The sequence below is a fragment of the Psittacula echo genome, assembly GCF_963264785.1.
Source record: "Psittacula echo genome assembly, chromosome: 2".
NCBI lineage: Eukaryota > Metazoa > Chordata > Aves > Psittaciformes > Psittacidae > Psittacula > Psittacula echo.
In genome coordinates, this window is record NC_137737.1 from 120,738,158 (window position 1) to 120,757,845 (window position 19,688).

At 41.6% G+C, this 19,688-nt stretch overlaps 1 protein-coding gene across 1 annotated transcript; it reads right to left on the reverse strand.

Moving 5' to 3' along the window:
* Window positions 1-18,377: 18,377 nt before the first annotated feature.
* MOS (MOS proto-oncogene, serine/threonine kinase) lies at window positions 18,378-19,427 on the reverse strand (the record flags this gene model as incomplete). Its single annotated transcript, XM_080611436.1, has 1 exon — window positions 18,378-19,427. One exon carries the CDS (start codon window positions 19,425-19,427, stop codon window positions 18,378-18,380), a length of 1,050 nt encoding a protein of 349 aa, XP_080467562.1.
* Between the last annotated feature and the right edge of the window lie 261 nt (window positions 19,428-19,688).

Consider the following 19,688-nt stretch of genomic DNA (forward strand, 5'->3'; position numbering starts at 1 on the left):
TTCCAGTGGTAGCGAGCCCGTTCCCATCCAAGCCTTTATTTTCTTACTTGTTTTTATTTTCTTTTAGTCATTTTTTACTGAAAGTGGACGTGAGGGTACAAAAGCTTGAAATGAAAGTGCTGGTTTCATGCTTAAATTTAAGACCTTAAACTTACCCATAGAATGGTTTGGGTTGGAAGAGACCTTAAAGCTCATCCAGTTCCAACCCCCTGCCACAGACAGGGACACCTCCCACTAGACCAGGTTGCTCAAAGCCCCATCCAGCCTGGCCTTGAACACTGCCAGATATGGGGCAGCCACAGCTTGTCTGGGCACCCTGTGCCAGTGCCTCACCACTCTCACAGGAAAGAACTTCTTCCAAATACCTAAATCTACCCTCTCAGTTTGAAGCCATCGTCCCTATTTGTTGAAGTTCCTTTATTTATTCAGATCAGGCATTGAAGAGATGATTTTTAATGAGAACAGTCATTGATTTGGCCTGGGCACTAATAACGTTCAGACCCAAAACCAGTGTTCTGCTAAGAGCATGCCTGTGCGTAGTTACATCACTACTTGACAGGTTTATTGAACAGGAGAGACAGATGTTACATATTATGAAATGATGGTCTATGGTAGTGTCACTATGATTATCTTTTAAAAATAATGTTCTAATTCTAGTTTGGGGTTTTGTCCAGTAATGATGGACGTGTGATGTTACCAAAACGTTACCAAAACTACTGCCACCTTTGGAAGCTTAGTAGTTACTACAGTTATTCAGAAAAGTCTGCTTGGTGGTGTAATAGGAACTTAATTTGAGCTATCATGCTGCACTTACTTAGTATTTTATTTTCCCCTACAAAATGCATTATAGGTCTTCATATGGTCCTTAAGCCTCATATGATGCAGTTAACTTTTTAATGCCAATTATTCAATTTTATGCTCAATTTTATGCTCAATTTTAGGCTTGTTTTGCACTTGGCTCATTTGTACTTGCTCTTTGAAATACCTGGTTTACTAATAACTTCTTTGGACTAGATGCTATGTTCTGATAAAGCAGTTCCAATAAACATGGATACAGAAGTCGTCATCCTGTTGCTGCTTCCTGAAATGCAGCCATGTCTTTTGCCAATGGAGATCAGTACTTCAGACATCTGTTCTGATGATAGTCCTGTTTCTCCGGCTTCTTCCTCCCTGCAATAAGAGCAGCATTTGGTTCTGGTGGTTTGTTTTCTGAGCCATTTAACAATATATTAACAATTTTGAACTCGCTTATGCATAAGGAACCTGGTTTTACTCTGTTATCAGCTATTCCAACTACTTCCTGAGGAAGTTTTCCATCCATAAGTGTTTTATATTCATCACTCTTAAATACGTGACATCACACTGATCATACTGAAACACTTAATTTTCCAGTAATCCAGATGGTTCCCAGTCGGTCATCTTGCTACATTGTTTACTTAGAGTTTTTATGAAAGTTCTTAGTAAACTTTATTTCAGGATAAAATCCTGAGTAGCTTGCTGCCAAGAACTAATTCCTATGGGATTCAATTAGAAATATGTCTGAGTCCTCACTGATGACACAAACCTGTAATCTTAGTTTTAATTTATTGACTACGAACTCTACGTGCTCAACAATGTCAGTTTGTGTCCTACTGAACAAGTTAATGTGCAGATGCGTTATATCAACACTGTTCCTATTGTCTATCAAATGTATGCTGTAATTGCATGAGAAAAAAAAGTCAGTCTGAAAATATCTTTTCCATACATTTAAACTCTGTAATTTAAGCAGAATTTCCTCATTTATTTCTTGTTCCTATATCTAAAAGTCAGGTTGTTGGTTTTTTTCCCTCAGATTAACGCAAGGTTGACAATAAGTTACTGAATTTGTTCCTTTCTTTCTTATTTTTCTAGTATTGGCACCACCTCAGCTTTCTTGGAGATTTCTTTTTTTTCCAGAGCTTCCCCAGATTTCTCAAAGCTGATGGAAAATCTACATTAACAGCACACAACACTCCTTTGCCAGCTCTTAAAATTCTTGGATGTAAGCTATCTGGAGCTGCTGATTTAAAAACCGCCTTACTTCTGTTCTTACGTTTAAGGCTTTCCGTAGCTATTGTTAGAATTTTCTGATCTATGTTGGTTTTCTCCACAAATGTAGAACAGAAGTTTTGTCTGAATTTCCTGCTTTCTGTGAAATACACTGTAAAAACTCCTTCACGCTGTTCATATGAATAAACATCCATTGTGTATGCCTTGACCTCTTGAGTATTTTGTCATTCTTGCCTTCCAATTCATATTTTTTGTTATGCCTGGTTTTCCTTTGGTTACATATTGGTTTTAATGTAGGTTTTGCTCCCCAGCTAATGCTAACTTTAGTTACAAGATTGTGAGTTTGAATTTACAATACACTGTTGGCATATGCTTTTTAGATTAAGCTTCCGGGAGTGTTTTCCTCATGACACGTAATTAAAAAGAGAAACTATTGAGAAGCAAGACATGCTTTTAACATGACTTAAACTTCTGCTACATGACTGTAGCAGAAACAATTTAATAGCTAATTTCATGGTTTAACATGCACGATATTCTTCTATGTGCATTTGTGACACCTTCTGGTTTTGTTTTTTACTGGGTTGTTTTTTTTTCTCTCTTCCTTTGACCAGTTTATCCTTCAGAAAGTCCTGAGTAATGAACTGAGTATTTTGTTATCCATATATTTTCCACTAGCTTATAGTAAAGCCAGTTAGATTCAATTTATGATTCCAAATCAGTAATTCAGTTCCTATTAATTAAAAAATGTATGTGTAGGGAGTTAGGTTCATGTCAGCTTTCTGCTTAATTTTAGCCTGATCATCTTTACTTGTGCTAAATGAATGGTCACCTGATTCTTTAGCTACTTGATGCCGTTGCATTTAACTTGCTAAGTTTTGCCTGGGAAGCTTTAGTGGTTTGGTTTCCATTTGTTTTCTCCTCTGTGACAGGCTAAATTATACAGTTTTTACCTAGAAATGATGTCGTAATGTTCTACGAATTTATCCCATTTAGTCTAGGTGTCAGTTAACCTTCTGTCTTCCTTTGTTCCTGTGACAAATAGGGTATTTGAGGAGATCTGCCAGATGTTTCTGTACTGCTTGAATGGTCAGAATTTAAGAGTAGATCCTGGTATGAGTCTACCTATGTGACTGAAGTGTTTACTGAATGAGCACATACCTGCTGTCACTCAGCACCTCAGTATCACAAGAACTTCTCTAAACGAAGGCTTGTAGTGTCTTCTGGTGAATGCTGAACTTTGATAATACCTTTGGATGGTTCAGGAAGGACAGATGTATTTACCCTGGCTTTGCAAATTGGCTTGTAAACACCATTTTTTTTTTTTTTTTTTTGAGTAGATTTATTCTACTTATTTCATACAGGTGGCTTGTGGATGGTTTTGGCAGGGCTCACAGTAGCTTCCTTAAATCTGCTTTGTCATAGGGATTATTTGATGTGGGCAGCTCCCTGGAAGCTGGATGCCTCTAGGCTTTGCTTTCAATGGTGATTAACATATTGCCAAAATATATTCCTATTTACTTGTAAATCGTTTCTTCTCCAAGGTCTTTGGGATCTCAACACACTTCTAAAGGTTTTGTTTGAACTTCTGGTCATAAAATACCTGTGAAGCAGGGTCATACTCAAGGCTTTTCAGGAAATAGTCAGTAGGTGGTGGAGTATCTAAACCGGTCAGCAGCAATCCAACCAAGGCTATTCTCAAGTCTTCTAAGAAAGGCTTCTGCATCTGGTTGGTCTTAATTGTAGGAATCTGTTGATTCTCTTGTGTTAACTTGAAGCTACACAGTTGTAGCATGTCTCAGAACTCTCCTCCAAGTTCTTTGATCAGCAGTTAGGTATTGCCTGTTAATATCCCTTTGTCCCCTCTAGGATTTGAACATCTGTATTTATTGTGTCTACAGGTACCTTAGCTATTGAAACTTCAAGAAAACCCACTGGAACTGAAAATAGCCCCTTTTCAAAGACCGATTTGTGTAGCTGGGTAGTTGTAACTGGGAGCTAATATTCTCTGCAGGTAGCAGAGGGACAGAATGCAGAGTGCATGAGCACCAGTTCGCAGCTGGAGTTCTCATACCGCACTTAGCCTGTCCATTTTAAGTTTTGTAAATTTTCATGCCAATTCTGGCATAAAGCTTGCCATATAAAAATGCACACCACCCTCAAAATGCTGAGCTCTCTTTAACTTGAAAATTGCTCATGGAACCATGGAAAACATGAACTCGGGAAAAGAGCAGTTGTGCTTTGATGGCGTCCTTTACTGTTGACAAAAGTTGTTGCAGATATTGATTGTTCAGTGACTTTTTCAAGTGGGCAGCATGAACTTCATAGTTTTCACCACAAGCTCTTTCCTTCTAAATATGTACTTTATACCTGAGGGATAGTCCACTTGGCTTCTAATACCATTGACCTGGTTCGAGCAAAAATTTGCCTTTGTTGGTCTGTTTTGCCTTGTTCTTCTGATACAAATCACAGTGACAAAAAAGACATAGCTGCTAATATGCTAGAGCATTTCTGGTGACACCAAATCTGTGATAGATCACTGCGGTGTGCCTTTGAACATTCGGGATTGAAACAGGATTGTACATCTGGACTGCTTTGAGGAGGACGTTATTTGAATTTGTCCTGCCTTAGTTCAGTTAAGATGCCTTTTCAAATTGATGAATTATATCTTCTCTGCTTGTCTGGAAGAATACTTCACAGTATCACAGTATCACAGTATGTTAGAGATTGGAAGGGACCTCAAAAGATCATCTAGTCCAATCTCCCTGCCAGAGCAGGAACACCTAGATAAGGTTACACAGGAATGTGTTCAGGTGGGTTTTGAATGTCTCCAGAGAAGGAGACTCCACAACCTCCCTGGGCAGCCTGTTCCAGTGTTCTGTCACCCTCACTGAGAAGAAGTTTCTTCTCAAGTTTAAGTGGAACCTCTTGTGTTCCAGTTTGTACCCATTACCCCTTGTCTTATCATTGTTTGCCATTGAGAAGAGCCTGGCTCCATCCTCATGACACTCCCCCTTTATATATTTATATACACTAATAAGGTCCCCCCGCAGTCTCCTCTTCTCCAAACTATAGAGACCCAGCTCCCTCAGCCTTTCCTCGTTGCATCTCCACTCCTTGCTCTGCAGATGTGATGCTTCTGTCAGATCTGTAATAATGAGAATAACTGCAACTCAGAGCCTTGACAGCGCTGGGGCAGTTTAGTGATTAGCGACATGTAATTTGCCAGTAATGAGTGAACTATATATTGTGGATCAATATCAGCAATACAACAGAAATCACTGTACTAGATGCTTACAAAGTGTTAATAAGCACCTACAAATTTCTTACACACTCTTTTACAGCTGATCCCACTCACGTATTATTCACACAGTTCTCATGTACATCCCCTCTCTTGTGAGAATCATGGGTTACAAATTCACACTTTCACTTTTGGGAGTGCAGATTCCCCTGTTCCTACATCCTTCTTGTTGGAGACGTGGGCATGTGTACCTGTGCAACAAATGCAATGGAAGTGTATCCTATGTGTTCTCACATGTGCTCTTGGGCAGTGGGTCCCTACTGCTACACCTCATCCTCTCATCCCTTTGCCTGTACAGGGCAACTACGGACTGTGTCCAATGGTGAGGATGCTGTCACGCTTTAGTAGTAGTAACGCCTGCTGCTCCCACCCCAGGATTTCTAACAACAATCACAAATTCTCATGCTGCTTTTCAAGCCTTTAAAGGCTCTCAGAAATCTAATCCCCAGGTTACTGTTTAATCTGGGTGATCATTGTCTTAAGCAAGCTTTGTTATTGTTAATTTCCTCTTAGTGTTATCAGGTTTTGGGCAAACATCCTCTCAGAACATGCAGGTTTGGGTATTCTGTTCGCACACACTATTTACCCTCACATTCTTACCGTACCATCTGTTGTTATCCAGGCTATGTTACCAAGAGGGGAGCATGCAATTCCTGTACAAAAACCACACCAGCATCAGTCCAGTGAAAGCAGAACTAGTGGACGCACGAAAAAACCCTGTGGTTTTGCATCCAGTTTTTATTTTGGGAATCACCTTGGAAGGCTTCATGTGTGGAAAGGTTAATGGAGTATAAAAAATTAATTCCTAGCTACAGGATACTCTCCAGTCCAGATTTGGCCGCTTGAGGCAGCACTGCTTGGCACTGTTTGTCCTGATCTGTTTCACTTTGCAAAAACAGACACTCGAAGAAGACTGCAATAGTTTGTAGCACATGTTGAAAAGTTGCATCTACTCCAGTAATATCAGCGAGACTGTTTAAACACAGCAAGCTGTGCTAACAGCTGCATTGGAAATGGCTTCCCGGATGCTGGTTGGCTTGCTACGCTTACCTGGCTGGCTTCTCTGTGGACACTTTGTCCTCAGGGGGTTTAGGAGCTAGGGGTGAATGCCAGTGTGTACGAACTCCCACAGTGCTGTGCTAATAAAGACTCTGGAGTTGTATTTCCTCCTGATATCTGCCTCCTGCAAAGACTCTGTGGGAAGCTACCAGCAGCGGAATGTTGGCCTGGTTGGATGTCTGTCCTTGAGGAAGAAAATGTTGATTAATTTTACAGCAATTATGTTTACCAATACATGGAGTCCACATGGATTTTTACCCATGACCCTCTGTCTACTCTGTCTGGGTTTTAGATCCCAGTTATGAGGTCACTGATCACATTTTTTTCTTCTACAGACCAATTTAATCTAATCTAATTCTTTGTCGAGACAGGGTAGGAGGGAATCGTTTCATGGTCCTTGTGCTGCCTTTCTGTCATGGAGCAGGGATAATTTAGGGAATGATCCTGACTGCACGCTGCCTTACAACTAAAGGAGGAAGTTCTCTGGATGCAGCATCGCTGCATGATGGTTTTGTTGGGTTTTTTTCCTGAGAAGTTTTTCCTCATCCCATTAAGATTAGTTTCCTCTTTGCGATGTTCTTGATCCAGCCAGGTTTCAGATGATGAACATTTCCAAGCACAAAATTTAGCAAATGCTTGCCATAGATGATGAGATTTAAAGCAAGGGGGGATCGCAGTCTTGATGGAACAGGACTGTTAGAGCAGGATATTAGTTGCATCTCACAGTTTTATCTAGATTACATCCAGGTGTCAGATTGACTTTTGTGGGACTTGTGAAAAAATCCCCTCCCCAACACCAGCATCTGTAAAGAAAGACTAAAGCCAATTCAGTAATGCTTCTGCTGTTGTGACCTGACCCTCTGTGAACTAGCCAAGTTAAATTACTCAAAACCTGATAGAAAGAGGAATAATAACATAAAACTTAGGACCTGGAACTAAAGGAGATGCTGTGCTGTTAAAGATGTGCTTTAGAAACAGGAATTAGTAGCCACTGAGGAAATCATTACACTGTGATTGTTCAGAACAGCTGGTCAGATCCACAACGTCACATCAAAGTGATCCAAGAGGCATCAAGTATTAAGAAGTTTTGGTTTCAAAGGGCTCACGGACTTCTCTGGAAAGCTAATGTGGCCAAGCAGCAGCTGCAGTTTACTGCACACCAATTACAAGGTTGCAGTAGGGGGGCAGGAACAACCACTGCAGAGTCTGTAGTGTCATTCCATAGGAGACCCAGCGCTTCTGTTTAAGAGAGCAACTTACAGGAGTGAACAGCATGTCTATTAACTCATCTTTCACCAAAATAGATGTCAGAAGTTCCTACTTGTAATGAAAATAGAGCTTGTACATGTCCTTTCATACCAGTGTCTAAAACATCAGTGTTATAAATGTGGAATGTGGTTTGATTATTCTTTCAAGAAATAGTATAAAATAGAAAAGTCTTTTTCCCCCCCACAGCAATCACTTAAATGTTGTAAGAGCAACTATCTGTAGATGCACATGGATGCACTTCCAACATTCCTACTTCCACACACAGTGAAAAGTAGCAACAGGTTTTCCAGACGCAGATGAAGGGGAACAGTACTGTCTACTGGTTTAAAACTGAGGAGAATGTAGTATTAGCATTTAAATCAATTTTTAGGCAAATAAAATGAATTATTGTGGTATACATAGAAGGTGGTTTTGAGTATTGAGCTATGTCCCCTAAAAAAAAAATCCAGAAATATTAATACATGTAGTTTTTTCAGCATGATGATCTCATGCTTTTCTTGTATTTACAAAATGTGTATATTGCTAAATAATCTTTCAGTAATTAGGACTGTTGGAAGATGCTTCTGAGGGCACCCAGCAGGTACTTTGTTCTATCAATGGCCCCCTTCCCACACCTTAGCAGCAGGTATATTTCCTTTTTGAGAGTCCCTTCATATGTAGAGGAAGACTTGTGTCTCATATACTCTTGAGAGATGTTCCTGGTGTGAGGCAGAGCCAGTCACTTTGTTGTGGTAGGCACAAAGGCTCATGCTAATACTTAGGGATTGATTCTTCTCTTTCCTGAAAAAAGAACACCACACCTTTGATATGGGAAGCTGAACTTTTTACTCTTAAAATCTTCTATGTATAGAAGAAAAATCTTTTCCAATGAAGAATCCATCATTACCTGTGTACTGGTGTGCACTGATAAACCATTTGTGGTGTTAAAGTATACCACTAGGTAACCATCATCATAGTTAGCACATAGTCATAATATAGCACATAGCACATAATCATCAAGAAAAGAAAGACAAAAATCTCACAGACAGTTGTGGGGCAGGTAATGGTTTGTAGAACATTTAAAATTAGCCAGTTTTTCATTTTGATGGGCAGGTGGGTTTGGGGAAGGCTGGGAGTGAGGGGAAGGCTATGCTTGTTTTAAAGAAACAAGCCCAGTATGGCCCAGTGATGATGGGTGATCACTCTGAACTGAATCAGTGGTCTTGTCTAATTTTAAGACTAGCTCAAGACCTTAGTTTAAAAGTCACACGGGTGCTGACAGCCCAGTGGGCAGGTAGCTCTAGCTCTAACATACAGCACAGAAATTCATGTGCCAGCATTAAATTTGTTCTCAGTGAGAGCTTCACTGATTGAAAGGCTTGTAGCATCCATGTTTGGTTTCGGGGGTTTCTCCTCTCTCAATGTTCCTGGCTTTTCTCATTGCCTCCTCCAGCCACCTCCCTTGTGTCCCTGTGCAAATCGCTCTTTCCTACTACCCTTGCTATGATTGCTCAGATAGTGCTAATTTTTATGGTTAGGACCCTTTTCCAAATGCTGTTTGCAATTTGATACACAACTTTTTAAAAGAACTATGTGTGAAAACTGAAAAATATAAAGGATATTGATTTCCTCTGAAGTCAGCTGTTGACAGGAATGATTAATTCATTATTAACAATAGTCCTTTTTTCCTCTTTAAATTAGAAAACATCTAATAGCAATCATTTCATTCCCAAAAGCTATACAGGGACTGACAACTTTAAGGATGAGCTGGTGAAGTTCTTTCGCCTTCTATACAAAGAGAAGTGCGGGTGGCATTCACCTACGAGCATGTCAGTGCACTAATACATTCCTTCAGACGCTTTGCATGTGGCTTTTGTGTTATCTGCAAGCCATTTTAATGGAACTGTTAGATAAGAGAGAAAAAAGGTTGTGGCCACAGTAAACAATAGGTCTCTAAATTTAGTGTATTATATATATATACACATATATATATTATTTATTACTATTAAAAAAAAAATAAAGATCCAGCCTTCCTGGCCTATCAATTCCCATATTTACAGTCAGGTTTTTCCTACCTCTGTTCAGAAGCAACTTTTGATACTTGTCTCTGGGGCCAGCTTCACTTCTACCGTATCTGAATCAAAACCCTCTTGCTGTTTTTGAAGTCAGTGATTGAGGCTTGAAAATAAAACTGGTTTTCCTTCTGTCCTTTTTGGGGGGAGGACCTTAAAAAGAGCTGGACATTTACGTTTCCAGTTTGCAGCCTACTTTGCTCTTTGTAGCCTGGCACATGTGCAGTAGAATATTTATTAAGTTATGAATTACCCTATTATCCCAGGTGCCTTGCAAAGGCAAATGCGATCACCTCCCTGCTCTGCTGAACACTCAGGCTATTGAACCTCAAGCTGGGTAGAGACCGAAACTCAGTCTCGTGCTCAGAGAAGTCCAGAGGCGGATGGTGCCTCTACTGTCAGATTGTCCCATGGCATTCTTAGCTGATGGCAGACTGGGAGAGACGCCAGTAGGCTTTTTTTGTTCCATTTTCCTCCTTTAACTGGTTTTAAGGCTTTTCATCTGACAGGCAGACAAATATTTGGCAGCTGGGTTAACTGAAGCATAGAAAGAGGCTCTTTGAGCACTGCATTAAGGTATTTGCAGCAGATAAATGGCTAAAATATAGTTTAAGTAAAATGTTCGAAGTACAGTTAATTTAAAAGATAACCATTAATTTTCTAGTCCTATTTATATCCTTGTTCTAGTGGATGAATTCATAAGCACAGATGCTAAAGCTGCAAAAATTGATATACAAGTCAAATATCAAGCATGCACCAAAGTCCCAGTGAATTTACAGATATGTGTGGTATAACATTCTATATTCTGTAAAACATTTTGTTTTCTGTGCTGCAGATATATCTTACCACAGGATATAGAAGACACCCCTATATGCTTATGTCTTCACTCTTCCCATCCTACCTTCTGTGTTATGGATGTGCCCATGTCCAAGTTATATAGTATTTTTATTATTTAAGATAGTGGTGTTACCTCTTTGTTTCTGGGGTGAGATAAAGCATGGCACCAAAAAAATAAAGGGAAAAATAATAACAAAAATATGAAATAAATGAGCACAGAAGAAACCTCCGAGGAAAGAGAAGCAAACAACGAAACAAACCAGGAGCAAGGCTCTAGAGGCTCCTGGTTGATGGGAAGCCAGAAGCTGTGTCAAGGAGGAACAGATAACTTCCCTGCTTAGTTATCAAATACGTTTAACCATAATGCTCCAACCCGCCTCCAAATAAAGAGAGTAGCATCAGAATTGTAGCTTATGCTTATAAACTTATAATGAAAAATCTGTTGATACTTCTATTTGGGAACCAAAGCCACTAAACCTATAGTAAGTGAGGAGTAATACAGATAGATCGATAAAATTACACTTCCATGCTTCTTCTTCTTCTTTCTCATTCTTCTTAGAAGCTGTACATTGCAACTGTGTACTTCCCATGCTCCTAGCCATCTATTCTTGTCTTTCCTCTAATCACTTAACTGCTAAAGTAATTGCTGCACTTCACAGAACTCAGTTGAGTACGTGGATGTTGCTTTTCATCATGAAGAAAAGTACGAAAACCAATATTTGACCTAAATCCATTTCAGCACTGATCAGTTTTGGCTCTTTTGGGGATTCAGTTTGAAATAGATAAAATTACCTAAAATCTCTTTCTTAACTGCTGCCTGTCAAGTTTTGCACAAGTAGCCGTTTGAGGGAAAAAAGGAGATGGGGGTCCTGGAGGTGGTGGATGCCATTTGTTATTAAAAAAAGAAAAAAAGCCTAGAATTAGAACTTTTAATTCATGCTTTCCCTTAGTAGGCAATGTATAAACAAGAAAGCACAAAATATATCACTTTTAACATGGTTAGTATGCCCACAGCTACTGCTGTCCATGACTAGACATGAGAATGCAGGCACTTTACAGTATCTGCTTTATATGCCCCTTCTGAAATTAGTAAATGCAGCCAGATTTGGTAGTTGGGCTGATGAGAACTAGCTGAAGTTTCCACGCAGGCTGTGGTTACCCCAGACTGGTATGAGGCAGGAGCTCAACCAGGTTTTCAATGGTTAGGTGTTAACTGTTGTCAGTGCTGCAGAGGTGGAAGTTTGAAAGGCAGCTTGTGCTACTTATGTACAGAGAACATAAAATGAGAAAACCAACTCACCTTGAGAACATGGCCACTGGGACATGGGATCCCACATGAAATGGCATTTAAGTTCCTGCTATTAAAAAAAAAAAAAAAAACAACCACCAAACAAACCTAAATACAACAATTATTTATTTCAAATGAAAATAATAATATGAAGCTGTGGAACTTAGTTGATGACACTGGAGATCTGACATTTACCAGCTGGGAAAAAGGAGGTTTTGTTCCTTCCTAAGAACACAGTCAAGGTGCACGGTTGCTCTTATTTGAGGAGGTTCAGCCTCTTCTTAGCATCACATAACTCATGCTCTGAATAGAGCATACCTGGCTGGCAGAGGGCTGGAGGGAACAGCCCAAAGATTTATTACAATACCACTGTACCTACACTTAACGCTAATGCTGCAACATCTGAATCTGTGCAATACCGGATCTCATACTTCCAAATTTGCCTGACCCTTCAGAGCCCACCAGGACATGAATGCTAGCTAGTTCAGCCTTTCAAATTCCTTAGGCTTTCATATATACCCTGCAAAGGCATTTAGTCCAGAGAAGGAAAAAGTGATGTCCCTTTTTATATTTGGTTGGCTGGCTGATTGGAGCAGCCATACAAAGGATCCTCAGCACTGGCTTCACACAGTTTCATGCTCAGTAAGCATAGCAAGATGTTGGTAAACTACAATTACCTGGTTGTAGCACTTCCTCCAGGTCTTCAATACATCTTCTGTTCAGGCTGATCAAGCTGCCTGTGATCAGCTCCAGGAATGAAGAGAACAAATAAACTAGGTATGAGTAGCCCATAAGGTTTATCCTGACTTACAACCATGTCTTGCTAACCATCTGGAACTGTGCTGCACACACACGAATGGGGAAAGAGAGATAAAGAACAAAACCAGCTTATAGAAAGACTTGTGGGAAAATGTGGGTGAACAGAATCCTGTAAGAGTTATAATGCAATTGTCAACAGCTGCTGTGCTAGCATCATGTGCTTCTGCTAACATTTTATCTGGAGGTGTGCAAGTGTGATGAAGTCAAAGAGTGATGTGATGCTACACTCTTGTGTAGCTTTTGTGCCAGCTTTAGAAGCAAGAAGGCATCTTTTAAAAACCTGAAGCTGAGTCCAGATGAAGAAAACAGAAAGGATAAACTCTGGAGAATTAAATATAAAAATAAATGGAAGAAAACTTCAAGGAACTAAAGTAACCCCATGATTTACAGTTTTCAGAATATAAAGAACAAGGAATCTGTCAACCCTCTCTGGTGGATCTACCAGTGTGTCGTGGTTTAAGCCCAAGCTGTAAATCAGAACCACGCAGTCTACTGCCCCCCCCACCTTTCTTCCCTCCGCTTCTGGAGGGACGGGGAGGAGAATCAAAAGAATGCAGCTCCCACGGGTTGAGATAAGAACAGTTTAATAACTAAGGTATAACACAAATCACCACTGCTACCACTAATAGTAATAATGATAAAGGAAATAACAAGGGAAGAGAATACGATACCGCCCGCCGGAAAAGACAGCCCGACCGACCAGGGGACGTGCCCTTCCGGGTAGCTCCCAGTTCCATCCCCTGGCATGACGTGCTGTGGTATGGAACACCTCCTTGGCCAGTCTGGGTCAGGTGTCCTGTCCCCGCTTCCTCCCGGCCCCTCCTCCTCCCTGGCAGAGCATGAGACTCACAAAATCCTTGGTCAGTCTAAACATCGGTGTTATCAGTTTTTTTTGTTCCCAAGCCAAAAATCAAAAACACAGTGCTGCAACAGCTACTAAGAAGGAGAAAAAAAAAAACAAACCTGACTGCCACTGCTGAACCCAGGACACAGTGTCAGGTTTTTAAAAGAGAAAAAACTAAAACAAACCCAAATCATTGAAACTTGATCCCTCCCATAAACAACAAAGCCATTGCAAAGCATCAAAGTGTGTTCCTTGCATGTGTATTGTACCTGGAGGAAACACAAAATAGTCTCATGCTAGAAACACTTCTGCAGGAGAACTTGGGAGCTGTCTGAAATTCAAGCATCTATAAATGTTATTATATTGTGGTTGGAAGGGACCCTTGGAGATTGTCTAGTCCAACCTCCTGTTAGAGTAGGATCTGAGGAGCTTGCTCAGTACTGTGTCCACTTGGGTTCTGAATATCTCCACGTATGAAGATACCCCAGTATCTCTGGGCAACCAGCGTTTGACCATCCTCAGAGTAAAAAATTTTTCTCTTGCACTTTAATGGAGTTTCTTGTCTCTCAGTTTGTCTCCATTGCATCTTGTCATGTCACTGGGCACCGCTGAGAAGAGATTGGCTCCATAGTTACTGCTTCCCATCAGTATTTATACAAACTGATAAGATCCCCTGGAGCATTCTCTTTCCAGGCTGAACAGTCCCATCTCTTAGCCTCTCCTCACATGCAGAGGTTCCCATCCTGTAATCAGCTTAATGGCCCTTCACTGCACTCCTGGTCCAGTACATCCATGACCTTCTTGATCCGGCAGAATCCCAAGGTGGCCACAGCGCTCCAAATGTGTCTCACCAGGTCTGAGTGGGCAGAGGGGAACCATCTCTTCTGGCGACGCTGGCAGCACCCTTTGCAGCGCACCCCAGGATGCTGTTGGCCACCTTTGCCGCAAGGGCGCATTGCTGGCTCATGTTCAACTTGGTGCCTGCCAGGAGCTCCCCGTCCTTTCCTGCCAAGCTGCTTTCCATCCGATCTGCCCCCAGCCTGTGCTGCTGCATGGGGTTACCTGGCACTCCATCAGGTGCCAGGCTTTGCAGCTCCCTGCACTGATTCCCATCAGCAGATTTCTCCAGTTTGGTCAGGTGCCTCTGAACACAGCACAACCATCTGACGTACTGACCACTCCTACCAATTCTGTACTATCTGTGAGCTTGCCCAGGGTGCACTCTGCCCCACCATCCAGACACTTAAAGGAAATGTTAACCTATGCTGGGATCACTATCAATCTCTGGGTACACCACTAGTGACTGGTTTCCCACTGGACTTCATGCCAACCCTCTGAGTCCAGCAGCTCAGCCAGTTCTCAAGTTTTCACTGTCTAGCCTGTACTTCATCAGTTTCTTTACAAGAATGCAATGGGAAACGGTGCCAAAAGCCACACTAAGATCAAGATAAGCAACAGCCATTGCTCTCCCCTCATCCAGCAACCAGTAATCTCATCACAGAAGGCTACCACGTTGGTCAAATGCGATTTCCTCTTCATGAATCTGCCCTGACTACTCTCAGTCACCTTTCTGTCATTTGTATGTTTGGCAATGGTTTCCAGGATTATTTGTCCCGCCACTTCCCATGGGATTTAGGTGAGGTTGAATGGCTTGAAGTTTTCTAAATCCTCTGTTCTGGCCATCTTGCAGATGTGAGATAGATTTGCTTTCTTCCAATCCTCAGGAATCTCTCCTGACCACCATGACCTTCCAAAGCTCATCAATAGTGGCCTCACAGTGACATCAGCAAGCTCTGTCTGCATTTGTGAGTGCATCCCATCAGATCCCATGGACTTAGGTACGTGTCATTTGTTTGAATGGTCCCTAACCTGATCCTCACTACCAGCAGTCAGTCTTCCTTGCTCCAGACTTCCCACTGGTCTCTCAACCCTTGCATGTTTATTTGTTATGCTTCAGTTTAATCAGGAGCAAATTTTTTATCCTTCCAAGCATTCTGCCACCTCTGCTTGATTTTCTGCTCATCGGGATGTACCTATCTCAAGCTTTTAGAAGGCAGTCCTTGACTATGAACCAGGTATCCTGAGGCTGTCTTCTCTCCAGGATCCTAGCCCATGAAACTCTTAAAAAAAACCCTTTCCTAGTTACATGGCTGACATATATTGCTAATACCGCTTTGCTTGGAAGGAGTTCTGCTGTGTTGAGTTGCACTGGAATTCTTCAGGAGCACAAACAGCATGCAGATAAGGACCTGGCTGATACATTTGCTCCCTTTGGGTTTCCAGAGGTATTCGAAAAATCCTTCCCTTCAAACTTGTAAAGGTACTAAGCAGCCATGTTTAGGGGAGAAAATCCTGGGCTGGGTAAGTCAAAAGGTAGGAGCAGAGGGTAAAAGTGGCAGTTCTCTCAACTAGGAAGTGCCCACTGGTGTTTCACAGGGTCATGTGTGGCTCAGCACATCCATAAATGAAGTGCAAGAGGGTGAGCCGCAGTGTAACCCATCATCAGCAAATTTGTTCATTTAGGACATGAGTGCAAGGGCCAGCTACAAACTGGCAGGAGGAAATTCAAGGTAGATTGATGTAAAGTGAGGCGAACAGGCAAAATAATCCTTATCATGTAGAACTATGGATTCTGAGCCAGCAGGCCTGAGATGTTTCTTGATTAGAATTAACCCAAAGCTCATTAGCAACGAAAAAGAAGCATATCAAATCTTTGCAGATGCTAAAGAATAGAAAACATCTTTATGACAGCAGGTTATGATGTGTCTATCTTGAGAGCTGTGCAGAGTTCTCACTCCTATTCAAAAGAGAGCCTGGTAAAATAGACAGACACATCTGCAGAGCTGATTACACCTTCAAGAGCAGGTCTTGGCCATCCAGTATTCTTCTGTCAAGTATAACAGAGAATTTGAAGGGTGCTTGATTTTTCAGAGAGACTCAAGTAGCACTTATTGATAGTAAAGTATCATTAAGCACAATAGCAAGTTCCTAGCAGTTTAAGCAACAAGCTACCTAGACTGGCAAAATAAATAAAACACATAAGTATCTAGAACTACTACAACACTTTAATTCCATTTCTTTCTTATATTCTTTTGAAGACTGGAGAAACATTTTTATCTAAGGCTTGATGTTAAGGTGAGGCATGCCAATCTCTTTATCCAACATTTTATCTTACATGCCCTCAGCTAATCATTTTTAAAGGTAACTGGCTTGTTACGATAAGCTTTATAAGAGATTTCTCGTTATGCAACATGAAAAACATAAGTTCTTTTCCTATAGCATAATTATTTTGACAGAGAAAACACAGGAAATCTATTCCAGAATTTACCTTGGGTTTTTTGATCCCACGGAGCATTTTACAGTTCCAATTAAGAGGGACAGAAGAGCAAGAAATAGTTAAGTTTAGATATGCTTTACAAACCATTAATTTCAATGGCCAACCCAAATACCATAAAGACCTACAGAATCATCTCAAATTCACATAGCTGCTCATTTCCACGATTTCACAGGGCTAAGAACAGATGTGTGTCAAAAATCAGGAAACCTGCTTAATTCCTTTGGGATTTTTCTCCAGAATGGAAGCAAGCAGGAGGAAGGGGAAAAAAGTAAAACAATTTGACTGAAACATTACTCACTGTCTTGTGTCAAGAAATGGAGTCTTTGAACTGAACAGCAGTATCAGCTACAGCAGACAGATCTTCCTAGCTCCAGATAAGGGTTCAGATCTCAACAGATGTATAGTTATCAGTTCTGATAAATCAGGGATCAGAGCTTTTTGTCTTCAGCATTGCCTACAGCACTTCCTTTCTCAGACACATTACAACCAGGTTAGGAAAGATAGCAGAGAAAACATAAGCAGTACAGAGGATAGTTCAATGGTGTATGCTTTGAGCACTGACAGAGGATCATTATTACTGCTTTAATCAGTTTTCCTTTTCAGTACTTCCAGTATCTTGTCTAATACTGACCCATGGATTACAAAGGGTAACACCCCCCCTTACCCCGATTTAGGATGTTGTGTGTTTTTTTTTATCTATACATCTCTCTTCATGTTTTCCCAATTATTTTTGTTTTTATACTCCCCCTGCACTTCCAAAAGCTGGGAACTTCCTATTCCACACAAAGTACTCTTATCATACTTCAAACTAAACAAAGTTTATGATACACCAACTAGCAAGTTGCAACAATACACCTGGCAGCACAGAGGTCTCACAAAAGCACAAATTGTTAATGATTGTTCTTACTCTTAATAGCCTTAGACTGACAATTATGTTCCTTGTTTAGACAAGTGTATGGCTGGTTCACATCTTCCATTTCAGAAAGAGTATACTCACTGAGATTAAGTACATCCAAGAACAAGAAGAAAACCCACTGACACTCAGTATTTCTTCTTCTGCATTCATTGGTTTGTGATGTATACTCATTCCTTGGTAAATGAAGAGGAAAAGCTCAAACACACAAACCTAGCAAAGAACTACTCATAGCTGACATTTTGGAAATACCAAAAGGCATTAAGTACAAAGAACTTTAACGAAGAAGCCCCTTTTTTATACTTATTTGAAAACAACTATTTCTCTGCACATCACATTCCCCATTTTCTCCCTGAGCAAGGAAGCACACAACAGATCAACCAGAGAAAGTCAGAGTTGCTAATGTCTTGATCCTTGCCTCTACTCCCTTCCATGGTAAAACCCCACAGCTTTGATAAATGTATTTATTTATAAACTTCTTACAGCAATACATCAAAACAGTTTCTTTTTTTTTTCTTTTTTTTTTTAAGTATAAAACACAGCAACAAAGCCTTTAGATCACACAGGGGCTAAATCATCATGTTCAGAGAAAAGGCAGGGGGAAAGAAGAGGCGACAGCAAAGGAAAACAGTCCCTAGAGGCTCTGCTTGAGCGCCCTGAGGCTGGGAAGCAGCTGGGCTGCACTTAGGCGCTCCTCTACATTAGCCTTCCAGCAGCAGCTGATAATGCTCTGCAGTCTCTGCCCCACTGGTGACTCATGGAAAAAGGCAGCAGCCAGCGAAGGGCGCAAGTTGTAGGCTACCACAGCGTAGAGCACGTACTGCCGCTCGCCCAGGTAGGGCTGCTCCCGCATGACGATCTGCCAGAGGGTGATGCCAAACGAGTAGATGTCTGCTTTGGCAGTGACCCTCTCGCCCTTGAGGAGCTCAGGGGCACGGTGTGTGTATGTGCCCCCCTGCTGGCAAACATGGGGGCTCCGGGACAAGCCCTCCTCCAGCTTCTGAGAGCACCCAAAGTCTCCAATCTTGCACACTCCCTGCTCAGTGATGAAGACATTTGCAGGCTTCAGGTCCAAGTGCACAATGCCCTGTGCATGAAGAAAGGCTAAGCCAGTCACAATATCACAAGAATAGCACACAGTCTCCTCCATGCTCAAGGCCTTCCCTCCACATCCTCCTTCATCATCTTCACCCTGTCTCCACACACTTCCAGTGCCATAGATTACATGGTGCAGGGTGATGTTGCCCACATACTCCATAATGATGGTGCCCAGGCTGTTCTGGCTGGCTGGAGCACACGTGCTGGCAGCCACCACACGTACCACATTATTGTGCTGTAGCCAGGCTACATTCAGCTCAGCCCAGAAGCTCTGCCGTGATGCCAGCCGGTTTTTGCTGCTCTTCTTCACCTGCTTCACAGCCACAGTGGCACCATGGTAGGTGGCTTTGTAGACAGAACCAAAGCCCCCAGAGCCAAGAGGCTGCAGGAGGCAGAGCTGATCCCAGTCAATGGAGCACCAGGCTAAGCGTGGAGGCAAGCGGCGGGTCCTGATAGACGGAGTTCCTCCCAGAGAGCTCTTGCTGTCTTTGCCAGGGATAACTAAGGGGCTGCTGCAGGGTCGCAAGTCTGCAGATGGGGAAAACTCAAAATGGAGAAAACAATTAAGAGGAATGGGTGATGGCATAATAAGGTGAAGAAAACAACAGGCAGGCAGTTTGTCGCTGATTGTTTTTGCCTGTTAAAAGAGAAGACTGAAAAGTTTCCCTGGCAGAAAGGACTCTAGAGAGGCTTTCAAAGCCTTTTATCCTCTCTTCACTGTTCTCCATCCCACCCACACCCAAATGAACTGCATCTGTCACAACTAGCTGAACCCAGTCAGGCTCACCTGGGAACATTCTCCACCCCTGAAGCAAATCTCTAGAAAGTCAAGGCAAATGGATTTAAA